Source organism: Vipera berus, assembly GCF_964194415.1.
Source record: "Vipera berus genome assembly, chromosome: 1".
Lineage (NCBI taxonomy): Eukaryota > Metazoa > Chordata > Lepidosauria > Squamata > Viperidae > Vipera > Vipera berus.
In genome coordinates, this window is record NC_138202.1 from 12,281,370 (window position 1) to 12,298,208 (window position 16,839).

Here is a 16,839-nt window from a genome sequence, read left to right on the forward strand (position 1 = left end):
CATGGCTGAAGGGAGACTAGAACTCAGTCCCGGTCCAGGCTTTTGAGGTTCTACCTATTAGCATAGCACAGATGACTGGAGAGAGGAATCATCTTAGCTTCCTCCCAAGCAAACAATTGACCAGGTCCTTAAGGAGAAACATCTCCAGATGTTTCCAGTGGTTTCCTGCAGAAACCTTTTGAAATTGGGACAAGGGCCCCCCAAAGGCAAGAACTACAAGTGGAAGAGATGCCAACCCACCACAACACCAACATCGCTTCCCCCCCCCGAATTGTCCTTCCTCAGGCCCTGCCTCCCTTACTTGAGCATCGTGACCCCCGCAGGGGTGGTGGGGACGCTGTGCCGCCTCATGTATTCATGCATGTCTGGGAAACTCTTCTTGATATATTCCTCTGCGCTGCTCTCCCAGACGGTGCCAAAACGAAAACCCTGGGATGGATGGTGGAGCTGCAGAAAGCAAAACCGGGATGAGACCCATCTGCTCCTAGATTCCGTGTTGCTTTTTTAAAAAATAATAATAATTGGGAGTGGAATTCTTTTCTTTTAAAGTGAACATTCTTTTAAATGATTGCAACGGAAATCAGGGTAGGAGGATAAAAGAAGGGAAAGAAATGGAGGGTGGATAAAGCAGAAGGGAAAGGATGTGGTTTCACGGGACGGTCTCAAACGAGAACGTGTCGGCAACAGAAGGGCGATAAACATGACAGAGGATTTGAGAACAAGAAAATAAAAAAGCCCTGCAGGATTGCCTTCTGGCATTTCAAGAGATGAAAGCAACTCTCGGACTGAAGATTAAAATTTTAATTTAGGGGGAGTGCAGAATAACAGAGTTGGAAGGGACCTTGGAGGTCTTCTAGTCCACCCACTGCTCATACCATTCTAGACAAATGGCTGTCCAGTCTCTACTCCAATGATAAAAGAAACCACAGCTTCTGGAGTCAAGCCGTTCCACTGGTTAATTGTTCTCACTGTCAGGAAAGTTCTCTTTCGTTCTAGACTGGATCTCTAATAAAGTTTCCATCCATTACTTCTTGTACTGCCCTCCAGTGCTTTGGAAATCAACCAAAATATAATATTTTAGGAGGTTTTTAAATACTATTCAGAGGGTGAGAAAAAAGGGGGAAAGTTTCTTTTTTCCATTCTGATCTCATTGGATTACTAGATTAAACTGAAGTTGGCATTAGGAATCTTCCCCCAAACAGTCATGCAAGGTTTCACCATCTCAGGATGTCACAGAAATGTCACAGGTTTTAAAAATGGACTAAATAAATTCATGGAGGAAGAGGAAGATGAGTGGAGATATTTATTTTATTTTATTTATTTTAATTCCATTTATATCCCGCCCTTCTCCGAAGACTCAGGGCGGCTTACAAGCTTAGCAGTAGCCTTCATTCTATGTATATGCCTGCTTATTAGGGCTTTCACACACCCCACAAGCGGCATTATTACAAAGTCAGCTTAATTGCCCCCAACAATCTGGGTCCTCATTTTACCTACCTCGGAAGGATGGAAGGCTGAGTCAACCTTGAGCCTGGTGGGATGCGAACCTGCACTAATTGCAGGCAGCTGGTGTTACTTAAGGAGGCATTAGCCCACTGCTCCACCAAGGCTGCATGCAAAGAGGCACTTGGGGCTTCTGTTTCAAAATATACAAATAGTCCTTGACTTACGACCACAATTGAACGCAAAATTTTTGTTGCTACATGAGACAGTGAAGTGAGTTTTTATAACCTTTCTTGCTACAGTTGTTAAGTGAATCACTGCAGTCATTAAATCAATAACACGGTTGTTAAGTGAATCTGACTTTCCTATTGACTTTGCTTGGCAGAAGTTGCAAAAAGTGATCACATGACTTTGGGACATTGCAACTGTCATAAATATGAGTTCAGTTGCCAAACATCTGAATTTTATGACCATGGGGATTCTGCAATGGTCATAAGTGTGAAAATGGTCGCATGTCACTTTTTTCAGTGCCATTGTTAAGTTCCAATGGTCACTACATGAACTGTTGTAAGTTGAGGACTATCTGTAGTCTACCACTAAGTGTCTGCTGTTGTGGTAAATAACAAAGGAGAGGATTTGCAAGCTTCTCAGCGGGTTTGATCATCCGGGAAATTAAGGGGAGGAAACCCGGAGTCAACAAACTTTGGTTAGATGCAACATAATTGTTCTTTTTTTTTTTGAATGGTCCACGAAGCTGGAAGGTGATGGAGGGGAAGCCAAGCTCAACAATGGGACACAGGAAAGCAGAGACAGTGAAGGAATTTGGAGGAAAGGAAAGAAGATGGAGAAGAACGTAAGACAGGGAGACTAGGTAGGGCACGGTGAAAGAGAGCAAGGAGCATAGAAAGGAAGTATTTGTTCAACCTTGGGATCATGAATCCCAGAGAGTTCCTCAAACGTTTTTTCTCCCACCATCACTGCAGCCAGGTTGGCTGTGTAGCTGGAAAGGACTAAGAGGCAGAAGATGGCCCAGAGGTTCATAAGGAAACGGCCCGTCCAGCACTTGGGGGTCTTGCTGGAGACGGTGCGGCCAAAAAGGATGGCGTAGCAGAGGTTCAGGGCGGAGGAGTAGGAGAAGATCTTCATGCGGTTGCGGCCGTGGGGCGTCATGCCGTAGGGGCTCTTCCACTCATACAAGGTGAGGAAGAGGGCCGTCATGTGGAGAGCCACGAAGATGCCCACCCACATGGTCCAGTGTAACGGCCACATGAAGGCCCCGATGGGCGATGCCGTGTCCCGGATCCTCACCAGGATGCCCAAGCTGGTGGAGAAGAAAGGGCTGGTGAAGTCAATCACTTGGCTCCGGGCTGAATTGATGCTGAAGGAGGTCACAGCCATGTGGGCCGTGCCACTCAGGAGATCTCCTACCAGCCCCGTCCAGCGGCCGTTCTTCCAAGCCCCGTACTTTCCATCCCCCACAATGTAGAGGTCAAATTCAAAGGGCAAGTCTTCGGCCAGCTTCTCCAAGAGGTCGATGCAGTAGCCGTAGCAGCACTTTCGGTACTCCTTGGGCACGGAGCCATTCTCCGAATTCAGCTCATCAAAGAGGGCGTTGAGCACGGAGGAGTCGTTGGTGTGAGGATCTAGGCAGAGTTGCCCCGCTGGACAGTTGCCCTCTTCGTCTACCTGGAAAGAGCACTTAATTAATACCTTTTGAATATAAAGCAAGAAATAGGGGCTGGCTAGGAGAAACCTGGAGATCGGCACTCTCCAACTTGACACCCTGCAAATCTTTTTAGTCCTGGCTCCCTGCAAATGGATTAGGCAAATAGACTTACAGTGTTTCCCTGAAAATAAGACCCAGTCTTAATTTTTTTTGCCTCCAAGAGGCACCAGGTGTTATTTTTTTTTGGGGGGGGGGCTTTTCCACTCACTTTCAACACCAACAGCCCTGCCCAGCTGGCCCAGGTCTTCTGCGGCCGAAGGAGCAGCTTCATTCTGCAGCACTGAATGGAGCTCGGGCCTGCATTTCACAGAGGCCTTTCCAGAAGGCCTCTGCAGCTGATAACCGAGCTATGGATTCAATTTATAGATCGATTCTCAGCTGCAGAGGTCTTCCGGAAAGGCCTGACTGCGAATTACAGGCCTGGGGATGCCGCAGAAGAAGTGGGCCGGTGAGGAGAGGCCTGGCTACCAGGTAAGTGGGTGCAGGGGGGCAGAAGGCAGCTCCACCCCCCATCCCAGCCCTAGCTTGATTTTTAGGCGTGCGCCTGACCTCAAAACTAGGGCTTATTTTTGGGTTAGGACTTATATTAGGCCCACCCCCAAAAATCAAGGTAGGGTTTATTTTCCGGGCAGGTCTTTCTTTCGGGAAAACACAGTAGAATGATTGCTGAACGAATGGTCGGTAAGTGAGCACTACCTGTATGTACCTGTGTGCTATTTTGGGATGCACATCTGAAAGGTTGCAGTTTGCATTTCAATACTGTATACTGATGCCTATTTCATCATGTTTTGGTGTCATATCTCAATTTGCACCAAAAAGAGACCATACATATGTGTTCCCCATCTGGCTCTGTTTAAATGTGCAGGACTACAACATCCATTGTTCCCAGCCAATCTGATCTTCTCTATGTCGATGATGGATGTTATACAGGTAGTCCTCAACGGAGCCCAAAATTTATGTGGCTAAGCAAGACAGCTGTTAAGTGCGTTTTGCCCCATTGTACGATCTTTTTTTGTTTTTGGCTCCAGTTGCTCAATGAATCGCTGCAGTTGTTAAATCAGTAACACAGCTGTTAAGTAAATCGGGCTTCCACACTGACTTTGTTTGTTACAAATGATGATCACATGACCCTGGGACACTGCAATCACCATAAATGCATGCCAGTTGCCAGGCGTCCGAATTTTGATCACATGACCATTGGGAGGCTGCAACGGTCGTAAGTGTGAAACACAGTCAAAAGTCACTTTTTCCAGTGCCATTGTAACTTCAAGTGGTCACTAGGCACGTGGTTGTAAGTTGAAGACTAGGTATCTGTAACCAGTAGATCTGGAGAATGCCAAGTTAATCAAAGGCTGCTATAGGTTGCACAATTTTATATTTTTTAAAAAAGAGAAACGTCTGTTGAGACACTTGGCTCTGCTCAGCAGGTGCCCCCCACGTATCCGATGTACCTACGCACCTCCCGAGTGAAGACAAAGGGGTGCTCCACCAAGGTCACCACCCGCAGCTTCATGTGTGAGAAGCCTCCGCCCTCGGCCTGGTTCTTGCGCTTCAGCTGCTGCGGCCAGCTGCCCTCCTCGGCCTCCATCTCGCCCCCCTTCCAGCTGCCCACCGTCACCCATGTGGGCTGGCCCACCGAATCCCTCAGCAGGCTCCAGATTTTGTAGTGATGGTCAGTGTGGATGTGAGATGTGTTGCGCACAAAGACCTCGCCTGTCTGGCCACGGAAAGATGTGTTGGCTAAAAACCTGGAATATGGAGAGAGTGAAAAAAGCAGGAATCAGAATAACAGAATGACAGTGTTGAAAGGGACCTTGGAGGAATGGAATGGAATGGAATGGAATGGAATAGAATAGAATAGAATAGAATAGAATAGAATAGAATAGAATAGAATAGAATAGAATAGAATAGAATAGAATAGAATAGAATAGAATAAGGAATAGGAATAGGAATAGAATAGAATAGAATAGAATAGAATAGAATAGAATAGAATAGAATAGAATAGAATAGAATAGAATAGAATAGAATAGAATAAGGAATAGGAATAGGAATAGAATAGAATAGAATAGAATAGAATAGAATAGAATAGAATAGAATAGAATAGAATAGAATAGAATAGAATAGAATAGAATAGAATAGAATAGAATAGAATAATGGGCTGGACTGGACTGGACTGGACTGGACTAGACTAGACTAGACTAGACTAGAATAGACTAGAATAGACTAGAATAGAATAATGGACTGGACTGGACTGGACTGGACTGGACTAGACTAGACTAGAATAGACTAGAATAGAATAATGGGCTGGACTGGACTGGACTAGACTAGACTAGAATAGAATAGACTAGAATAGAATAATGGACTGGACTGGACTGGACTGGACTGGACTAGACTAGACTAGACTAGACTAGACTAGACTAGAATAGAATAATGGACTGGACTGGACTGGACTGGACTAGACTAGACTAGACTAGACTAGACTAGACTAGACTAGACTAGACTAGACTAGACTAGAATAGAATAGACTAGAATAGAATAATGGACTGGACTGGACTGGACTGGACTAGAACAGAACAGAACAGAATGAGTTAGAAGGGACCTTGGAGGTCTTCTAGCCCAACCCGCAACTCAAGCAAGAGACTTTATACCACTTCAGACACATGACTGTCCAATCACTCCTTAAAAACCTCCAGAGACGGAACACCCACAACTTCTGAAGGTAAGTCATTCCACTGATTAATTGTTCTGTCAGGAAATTTCTCCTTATTTCTGGAATTGTTCTCTCCTTGATTAGTTTCCATCCGCTGCTTCTTGTCCTGCCTTCAGGTGCTTTGGAGAATAGGTTGACCCCCCTCATCTTTGTGGAAGCCCCTGACACATTGGAACACTGCTATCATGTCTCCCTTAATCCTTCTTTACATTAAACTAAACATACCCAATTCCTGCAACCGTTCTTCATATGTTTTAGCCTCCAGTCCCCTAGTAATTTTTGTTGCTCTTCTCTGCACTCTTTTTAGAATCTTGGCATCTTTTTTATATCGTGGCCACCAAAACTGGATGCAATATTCCAAATGTAGTCTTGCCAAGGCCTTATACAATGGCACTAACATTTTGTGTGATTTTGATTCCTGAGTTTTTAAAATGCTCTGCTGCTAATTGGTAGAAGGCTTTATTATGGTTGCAATCACAGGTGTCAAACACATGGCCCGAAAGCATGTTAAAACACAACTGGATAATATTTAAGAAAATAAAGTAATAATATAGCAAAGCATGGACAACATACATTTTAAAACTAAATAATAAATTTGGCCACCAATCGCCAAATCTGTGATTTATGCAGAGTCTTGCGCAAGCTTTTGCTGCTTGAACTTAATTGCTGCCGCACAGGTTGCTTGGAGCCTGTGATAGGAGTTCCCTAAATGTAACATAGGTTAAGTCCTCGATTTAAGACCACAGTTGAGATTGGAACTTCCATTGTTATGCCAGGTAGTTGTTAAGTGAATTGTGCCCAATTTTATGACTGTTTATTAAGCGAGTCACTGCAATCGTTAAATGAAACATGTAGTCCTTACTGTAAGTCAGGGGTCTTCAAACCTGGCCCTTTTATGACTTGTGGACTTCAACTCCCAGAATTCCTCAGCCAGCTTTGAATCCAGCTTCCCTCATTGACTTTGTTTCTTGCAAGCCAGCTGCGAAGGTCGCAAAGGGTGATCACATGACCCCGGGATGCTGCATCTGTCACAGTACATGCCAGTTGCCAAATGCCCAAATTTTGATCATGTGACCAGAGGGGAACGGTTGTAAGTGTGAGGGCAGGTCGCAAGTCACTGTTTTCAGTGTGGTTTAACTTTGAACAGTCGTTAAACCAGTCAAGGACTATCTGTGCAGGAAAGGTATTACCAATATGTGGCCCTTGGGTATTGCTGTGCACTCTTTCACGGACCCCCTTTCGATTTGGGTTTGGCATTGTTGGTTTAGATGCACTTTGCAAATAAACCTGGTGCCCTCTAGGTTGGTAAATTGGGATTTCATCTCTCGTAATTCTAATTACTCAGACTCGTTTAATTTCTTATATGCAGACCTGACGGAAATTCAGAAGCACAATCTAACAACCGCCCTCAGGGGTGCTTGCCTGTTGCACCTCTGCATGAGTCCCCTGAAGAATTCCTTTTCCTCAGGGAAGGAGGTCCGTGGTATATCATTGGCCTTGCCAAGTACATACTGATAGTTCTTGACTTACAACCATTCATTTAGCGACTGGTCAAAGTTACGACGGGCCTAAAAACCAGACTTATGACTGGTTTTCACGCTTATGACCATTGCAGTGTTCCCCACAGTCAGGTGATCAAAACTGAGATGCTTGGCAACTGGCATGTACTTATGACAGTTGCACTGCCCCATGGTCATGTCACCCCCCCATTTGCAACCTTCTCAGCTGGATTCCGACAAGCAAAAAGTAATGGGGGGAATGCAGATTTGCTTAATGACCACAGGGTTCACTTAATAACTGCAGTGATTTGCTTAATAACTCTGGCAAAAAGGTCGTTAAATGGGGCAAAGCTCATTTAACAACTGCCTTTCATAGGGTCTTAATTGTGGTTGTACCTGTACATGACTACCAGTACCGAAAAATGTGTGCATGCCGGGAGAAGGGATCTGTTACTCTTATGGATCCCAAAATCAAGAATGGCTTACTCACTGGGAAAGGTAGATTCCAGAGGATTCAGAGTCCACAACGTGTTTGTCGTTGCAATTCACCATGCTCTGGATGAGGGCGAGGTCAGGACGAACGTAAACAGCCCGGGAAATGGCACGGGAGATCAGCTCTATGGCATCCTGGACGAAGTGTTCCAGGGAGGGTCTGTCCACCTCCCCAAAGGCCAAAAGACCTAAGGGCAGCCCCTCAGTCTGGAGCTCATCCACGTTCTGGGGTTGCCCCAAAATCCAGTGGAACTGCTGAGTGACCCCCAACTCCTTCGCCATCCGAAAGACGAGCTGGGAGAGTTGAGCATTGCAGCCGAAAAGCAAAGCCGGGCCGGGCAATTCACGGTATTCCTCCAAGTGCCGCCGAAGGTGGCGAGCTGCTTCTTTCTCATCGAGGAAGCTCAAGTCAATCACAGCCGTCTTCTCCAGCTGGGCGTGGCTGGTCCAGAGGTCAATGAAGGCCGAGGCATCCCATGCTTGGCACAAAACCAGGGTGACGTCTTGCCAACGGTTGGCGTGGAAGATGGTGACCAGCAGGTCCAGGAGAGTGTCAAAGTCACTGCATTGGTCCATGTGGAGATGGAAGGGGTTCTGCAAGGACGAGTCGGAAGGGGAAAAAGAAAGTAAAAGCAAACAATAGAGATTTCTTTTTCCAATTATGATGCAACAGAGATGAAGTTTGCAAGGCTGCAGTTATAGGAAGGGAGGTGCCATTAGCCTTGAAGAAAGCATCTTCACAGCTCTGGAACCAAGGACTCGAATCTTCTTTGTCTCCAAGCAGAGACTGGACATTTATTTATTTATTTAATTATTTAATTAAATTTCTATACCGCCCTATTCCCGAAGGACTCAGGGGTCCGTGGTGCTCTCTGAACTTGGTTTTTTTCTTGCAGACATTTCATCCCCAAACTAGGTAGTATCATCAGTGCTAGACCACATCTTGAATACTACAGGCAATTTTGGTCACCATATCACAAAAAAGATGTTGAGAGTCTGGGAAAAAATTCAGAGAAGAGCAACTAAGATGATCAAAGGCCTGGAGGCTAAAACATACAAAGAAAGGCTACGGGACTTGGGTTTGTCTAGTCTAAAGAAAAGAAGAAATAAGGGAGACATGGTAGCAGTGTTCCAGTATCTGAGGGGTTGCCACAAGGCAGAGGGGGCCAGGTTGTTCACCAGAGCACCAGAGCGAAGGACGAGAAACAAAGGTTGGAAACTGATCAAAGAGAGAAACAACCTGGAATTAAGGAGAAACTTCCTGACAGTGAGGACAATCAACCAGTGGAAAAGCTTACCCCCAGAAATCGTGGCTGCTCCATCACTGGAAGTTTTTAAAAAGAGACTGGACAGTCACTTGTCTGAGATGGTATAGGTCAGGGGTCAGCAACCTGAAACAGTGAAAGAGCCACTCGGAACCGGTTCCCTCACAAAAGGAAAAACTGGGAGCCGCAAAAAATGTGTGTGCATGTGCGTACATGCGCGCATGCGCAGAACAGGGTTTGACTGAAGAGTGGAGCCAAGGCGAGATATGCACCTACCCTGCATATTTGAATTGATTGGTTGAACTTTTTTAGTCCCACTTTTTTTGGGGGGACTGCACATGGCAGAGGACTGGGAGCCACAGGAGACGGCTGAAAGAGCCGCATGCGGCTTAGGGTTCTCCTCAGCTACTTTGAAGTATCACTCTGCACGTGACCCATGGACAACTGCTTGGGGAGCCTACTTCTCCCTTATAAAGAGTTTCTGAGATTCAGGTGTGGATAAAAGCATGCCTTTGCCAAGGATGACAGCACCATAAGCCCTCCTCCTTTTTCGCTTAGCAGAGTCTCAAGAGGGCTGGTCACTCACTGTTGGTCCCCCTGTGCCAGGGGTCTGCAATCTTGACAACTTTAAGACTTATGGACTTCATCTCCCAGAATTTGGGAGATGAAGTCCACAAGTCTTAAAGTTGTCATGGTTGCAGACCCCTGCCCTGCGCCATCTGTAGCCCCACAGCTGGTTGCGGAGAAGTCTTAAACCAGAAGTGGAGCAGCCATGTAAATGTGCTAGCCGCCAGCAGAGGGCAGAGGACTTCCACGGCTAAGTTTAAATTCAGCCCTGCTAGAGAGGCCTCTGAGGAGAATAAAACTAAAAGTGGAATTTCAAATAAACTTAAAGGCTCCCTTGAGTCCAGTTCCGGGCAAAAGAGAAAAGCGGTTTGCGCTGCCTATTTCTAGGATGGCGTTTTGATTTCTTAGTCTGGCTTACAGCCTCAGAATTCTCTGGGGATCTCCTAAGCGCATATAGACATCAGTTCCGATGCTGATTTGATTTCATTTTGAGATCAGTCGTGGTCCGGAGGATACAGCGATACACCGCCATTTTCTTATCATCCTCTAAAAGAGGGGTCCTCAAACTATCTAGCCTATCAGCACCTTCATGAAGCTTTGGATTGTTCATTGATACCTAACATTTATGACATGAACATAATTTAATAAATAACTACTTTAACTAATAGCATCAGTAGGCCTCAGTTAATAACTGTTTGTTCAGTGACCATCTGAAATTATGATGGCTCTGAATGTGGAGATTTAGGGCTGGTCTTTGAGGTTACGGCCATTGCAGCAGTCACATGATCACGATTTGGGCTCCTGGTAACCAGTTTGCAATTATGACAGTTGCAGTTCTCGGGATCATAAAACTTCAATGCTGGCTTCCGACCAGCAAAGTCATTGGGGAAGCCGGCAGGAGGCCACAAATGGCAACCATGTGATAGCACAGGGTTTGCTTATCAACGACAACTGGAAATGCCAAAGCTGGTGTGGCTAACACTGTCCTGTGAGGTTGCACTTCACAGCCATATCACTTAGTTACAAGCTGTCCGTTTTGAAGATTCATACTATCCTAAATTGCAGCAGGGTGACATGACTTCAAATATCCGTTGCAAGAAAGCAATAACAGAATAGGGATAAAACTCCATTTATTTAGAAGCCTCGGATCAGCTCCCCAAATGAAATGCTGGAGCAAGAGAGGCCTTGGCTTCATCCAGGAAGGCTATTCTTATATTTTTACAAATGAAAATATTTCATTCTGAAGAGAGACATTAAAAAAATCTCCACAATAATAATAATAATAATAATAATAATAATAATAATAATAATAAGAAGAAGAAGAAGAAGAAGAAGAAGAAGAAGTAGAAGAAGAAGAAGAAGAAGAAGAAGAAGAAGAAGAAGAAGAAGAAGAAGAAGAAGAAGAAGAAGAAGAAGAAGAAGAAGTAGTTGGGACCTTGGAGGTCATCTAGTCCAACACCCTGCTCAGGCAGGAAACCCTATACCATTTCAGTCACTGTCACCATCACCATTCCATTGATCGTGGCACAAATCAAGGCGACATTTTGAGGAAGGAAATGAAAAGGAGATTGGGAGAAACTCTTATAAACAACCCTTATGTATATCAGGAGGCAAAATCTGGAACAGGGAAGAAACAGAGACGGACAAGTCTTTCTGCTAAACCTCTGTTGGGGCATTTCAGGAATTGAGCCACACCAAATCCAGGAAGGATAACCAGTTTTGGAAAGTAAGGGGTTCTGTGTGCCAAATCATGCAGCATTACAACAAGCATATTCTGCTATGCAGGTAATTATGCTGTACTCTTCCTTGTAGGTCAATCCATTATTTCAAACACGGACTTGCCAAGTCATTAACTCCTTCTGCAGCCTAACGAACAACTTTATGTATTTAGAGTAGTCTCAATGGCAGTGAATCTTCTCCCAGCTTCAGCTAGCCTCGGGACTCTCTAAAGTAGGCTCTTTATGACCTGTGGACTTCAGCTCCCAGAATTCCTGAGCCACAGGTCCTGAAGGAGTCCACAGGTCCTAAAGGGGCCATAATTCCCCACCCCTGCTCTAAAGGCTCTTGTCAATGCGTGCGCGGCAATTTCTGAGGGGCTGCCACAAGGCAGAGGGGGGTCAGCCTGTTCACCAACTTGGCCCTTTTATGACTTGTGGACTTCAACTCCCAGAATTCCTCAGCCAGCTTGCAATCCAATCTGGCAATTCCTGAGTGCAAGTGGCCAAAAACCCAACATCCCTCCCCCCCCAATATCCCACAGATATGAGACACCTACCTACTATTTATTTCGATCTTAGTCTTGCCTAGTATAACATGCTCCTGCCACCCCTCCAAAAATATCCACATGAATGTCTGCCCTTCACTTAAAATAGCATTTCTCAACCTTGGCAACCTAAAGATGGGAGGACTTCAACTTCCAGAATTCCCCAGCTTCCTCACCCATCTGGGAGTTGAAGTCTACCCTTCTTCAAGTTACCAAGATTGAGAAGCAACATCTTAAATCAGGGGTTCTTCAAACTTGGCATTTTTATGACTTATGGACTTCAACTCCCAGAATTCCTCAGCCAGTGTGCCTGGCTGAGGAATTCTGGGAATTGAAGTCCACAAGTCTTAAAGCTGCCCAGTTTGAAGACCCCTGTCTTAAAAGATCTTAAATGTCATGGAGAGTCTAAACCAATCCTTCCCAAATATTTTCCTTCATTACCACAAATCACTTATCAGAAAGTCTTACCGAACTTTGAGGATCTGTTGTAAGTCCCCTCCCTCAGCGCAGTCTATTCCTTTGAATGGTCATTGAATGAAGTCGTAACTCGAGGGCTACCCATATTATAAAACCAATTATCACTGAATGAATTTTATGTCATTGTAACAAATTTTGTAATTTCACCATTTTTCATCTCCTTTGGAACTCTTTGAGAGTTTTTTAAAATATATTTTAATACATGTGGTGATCTTTAAGTTAATTTAAATTTCCCTATTGGGATGGGTTTATGTGTCACTATCTAAGTAATCCTTCATGGATTACTGCCTTGTCGTGGTGAAGGGGCTTGCGTAATTCAATGAAGCTATGAGCTATGCCGTGCAGGGCCACCCAAGATGGACAGGTCATAGCAGAGAGTTCTGACAAAACGTGATCCACTGGAGAAGGAAATGGCAAGCCACTCCAGTATTTTTGCCATGAAAACCCTATGGACAGTACCAAAAGGCAAAATGATATGATGCTGGAAGATGAGCCCCTCAGGTTGGAAGGCATCCAATATGCTACTGGGGAAGAGTAGAGGGCTAGTACTAGCAGCACCAGAAAGAATGAAGCGACTGGGCCAAAGCCGAAAGGACGCTCAGCTATGGATGAAAGGAAAGGAAAGTCCGATGCTGTAAAGATTTTTTCTCCATAGGAACCTGGAATGTAAGATCCATGAACCAAGGCAAGCTGGACGTGGTCAAAAAAGAGATGACAAGACTGAACATCGACATCTTAGGTATCAGCGAACTAAAATGGACAGGAATGGGTGAATTTAATTCAGATAACCATCAGGTATACTACTGCAGGCAAGAATACCTCAGAAAAAATGGAATAGCCTTCATAGTCAATAAAAGAGTAGGAAAAGCAATACTGGGATACAATCCCCAAAATGACAAAATAATCTCAGTTCGAATCCAAGGCAAACCATTCAATATCACAGTAATCCAAGTCTATGCCCCAACCACCGGTGCTGAAGAGGATGAAATTGACCGGTTCTATGAAGCCCTACAGCACCTTATAGAACTAACACCAAAAAATGATGTCCTTATCATCATGGGGGATTGGAATGCTGAAGTAGGAAGCCAAAAGATAACCGGAATAACAGGCAAGTTTGGCCTTGGAGTACAAAATGAAGCAGGGCACAGGCTGATAGAATTTGTCAAGAGAATACAATGGTCATAGCAAACACTCTTTTCCAACAACCCAAGAGACGGCTCTACACATGGACATCACCAAACGGTCAGCACAAAAATCAGATTGACTATGTGCTCCGCAGCCAAAGATGGAGAAGCTCTATACAGTCAGTAAAAACAAGACCAGGAGCTGACTGTGGCTCAGACCATGAGCTTCTCATTGCAAAGTTTAGGCTTAAACTGAAGAAAGTAGGGAAAAGCACTAGGCCAGTCAGGTATGAATTAAATCATATCCCTGTTGAATATAGAGTAGAGGTGACAAATAGATTTAAGGAATTAGATCTGATAGACAGAGTGCCTGAAGAACTATGGACAGAGGTTCGCAACATTGTACAACAGGTAGCAACCAAAACCATCCCAAAGAAAAAGAAATGCAAGAAAGCAAAATGGCTGTCTGAGGAAGCTTTGCAAATAGCTGAGGAAAGGAGGGAAGCGAAGGGCAAGGGAGAAAAAGAAAGATATGCTCAATTGAATGCAGAATTCCAGAGAATAGCTAGAAGAGATAAGAATGCCTTCTTAAATGAACAGTGCAAAGAAATAGAAGAAAACAATAAAATAGGGAGGACCAGAGATCTCTTCAACAAAATTGGAGAGATGAAGGGAACGTTTCATGCAAAAATGGGCATGAAAAAGGACCAAAATGGCAGGGACCTAACAGAGGCAGAAGAGATTAAGAAGAGGTGGCAAAATTACACAGAAGAATTACATACAAGAATGAGCTTAACATCCCTGATAACCACAATGAGGTGGTCACTGACCTTGAGCCAGACATCCTAAAATGTGAAGTGAAGTGGGCCTTAAAAAAGCTGAGCAACAACAAAGCTAGTGGAGGTGACAGTATTCCAGCTGAACTATTCAAAATCTTAAAAGATGATGCAGTAAAAGTGCTACACTCAATTTGCCAGCAAATTTGGAAAACTCAACAGTGGCCACAGGATTGGAAAAAATCAGTTTACATTTCAATTCCAAAGAAAGGCAGTGCCAAAGAATGTTCAAACTATCACACCATTGCACTCATTTCTCATGCTAGTAAAGTTATGCTTAAAATCCTACAAGCTAGACTCCAGCAGTATGTGGATCGAGAACTACCAGAAGTACAGGCAGGATTTCGAAGAGGCAGAGGAACTAGAGATCAGTATTTAATAAATAATAATAATAATAATAAATTGCCAACATACGCTGGATCATGGAGAAAGCTAGGGAGTTCCAGAAAAACATCTACTTCTGCTTCATTGACTATGCCAAAGCCTTTGATTGTGTGGATCACAACAAACTGTGGCAAGTTCTTAAAGAGATGGGAGTACCAGACCATCTTATTTGTCTCTTGAGAAACCTATATGCGGGTTAAGAAGCAACAGTGAGAACTGGACACGGAACCACTGATTGGTTCAAAATTGGGAAAGGAGTCCGGCAAGGCTGTATACTGTCGCCCTGCCTATTTAACTTATATGCAGAGCACATCATGAGAAAGGCAGGGCTAGATGAATCAAAAGTTGGAATTAAGATTGCCGGGAGAAATATCAACAACCTAAGATATGCAGATGATACCACTCTAATGGCAGAAAGTGAAGAGGAACTAAAGAGCCTCTTGTTGCAGGTGAAGAAAAACTTGGGTTGAAACTTAACATTAAGAAAACCAAGATCATGGCATCCGGCCCTCTCAATTCCTGGCAAATAGATGGGGAAGAAATGGAGGTAGTGACAGATTTTATTTTCCTGGGCTCCAAGATCACCGCAGATGGGGACTGTAGCCAAGAAATTAAAAGACGCTTGCTCCTGGGGAGGAAAGCCATGGCAAATCTAGACAGCACACTAAAAAGCAGAGACGTCACCCTGTCAACAAAAGTGCGTATAGTCAAGGCTATGGTCTTCCCAGTTGTAATGTATGGCAGTGAAAGTTGGACCATAAGAAAGGCTGAGCGCCAAAGAATTGAGGCCTTTGAACTCTGGTGCTGGAGAAGACTCCTGCGAGTCCCTTGGACTGCAAAGCGATCAAACCAGTCAGTCCTAGAGGAGATCAACCCTGACTGCTCTTTAGAAGGCCAGATCCTGAAGTTGAAACTCAAATACTTTGGCCACCTAATGAGAAGGAAGGACTCACTGGAGAAGAGCCTAATGCTGGGAAAGGTTGAGGGCAAGAGAAGAAAGGGACGACAGAGAATGAGGTGGCTGGATGGAGTCACTGAAGCAGGAGGCGTGAGCTTAAATGGACTCCAGAAGATGGTAGAGGACAGGAAGGCCTGGAGGAACATTGTCCATGGGGTCGCTATGGGTTGGACACGACTTCGCAACCAACAACAACAACAACAACAACAACAACAACAACAACAACAACATCTAAGTAAAAAACACTTTCACTCAGTTTTGGGTACAGATAGTTCTTGACATTTGAGCCCAAAATTTATGATGTTAAGCAACACATTGTGAAGTGAGTTTTGCTCCATTTCATAGCCTTTCTTGCCACAGTTGTTAAGTGAATCACCGCAATTATATCTGGCTTCCCCATTGACTTTGCTTGTCAGAAGATCGCAAAAGGGGATCGCATGACCCCAGGACACTGCGACCGTCCTAAAAATGAACCAGTTGCCATGCATTTGAATTTTGATCACGTGACCATGGGGAGGCTGCAACGGTCGTGTGAAAAACATTCATAAGTTGCTTTTTTCAGTGACATTCTAACTTTGAATAATCACTAAATGAATGGCTGTATGTTGAGGACTACCTGTAATTTACCCACGTTTTGGGAAGCACTGTTATAAATCAAGGTCATTCCGTTCGCCTGCCAAGCAAAAAACTGCTCTTCACTGCATAGTCATGACTTGATTTTTTTTTTTTAACCTCCTCCTTGGTTTGAAGAAGCCTCCTAACACAGCGGTATTAATCTCATTTGACTAAAGTCCCACTCTCAGCAAGAGCTCCTGAGCAAAAGTCGGAATATACATAATATAGACGGAAAGATCAACAGCGGGTCAATGAAGCGAAGCTGGCTCCTAAGGGAACTCCCACATTAAAATGAGACTGTGAAATTTCCATAAAGGAGAACATTAAAAAAAAGGTTACCAAATAAGCTATAAACAAATTCAGGGTTTATTTTTGTCAGGGATGAGGTTTAACAGGAAAGTGAGAGAGAAATACCTGGAGCATCTAAAAGAGGGAGAGAAGGGGATTGTTCTAGTTTTGGTCAATCTCAGCCATTTTAAT

At 44.3% G+C, this 16,839-nt stretch overlaps 1 protein-coding gene across 1 annotated transcript in view; it reads right to left on the minus strand.

Annotated features, from left to right (window-relative positions):
- Positions 1 to 16,839, minus strand: part of GRIN3B (glutamate ionotropic receptor NMDA type subunit 3B) — a gene marked incomplete at its 5' end in the record, with an annotated part of 55,799 nt that overhangs the window by 16,041 nt on the left and 22,919 nt on the right. Inside the window, 4 exons of the mRNA XM_081313744.1 lie at positions 302 to 447; positions 2,368 to 3,129; positions 4,629 to 4,917; positions 7,869 to 8,464. Coding sequence (XP_081169870.1) covers positions 302 to 447; positions 2,368 to 3,129; positions 4,629 to 4,917; positions 7,869 to 8,464 — 1,793 coding nt within the window. The remainder of the gene's footprint in view (positions 1 to 301; positions 448 to 2,367; positions 3,130 to 4,628; positions 4,918 to 7,868; positions 8,465 to 16,839) is intronic.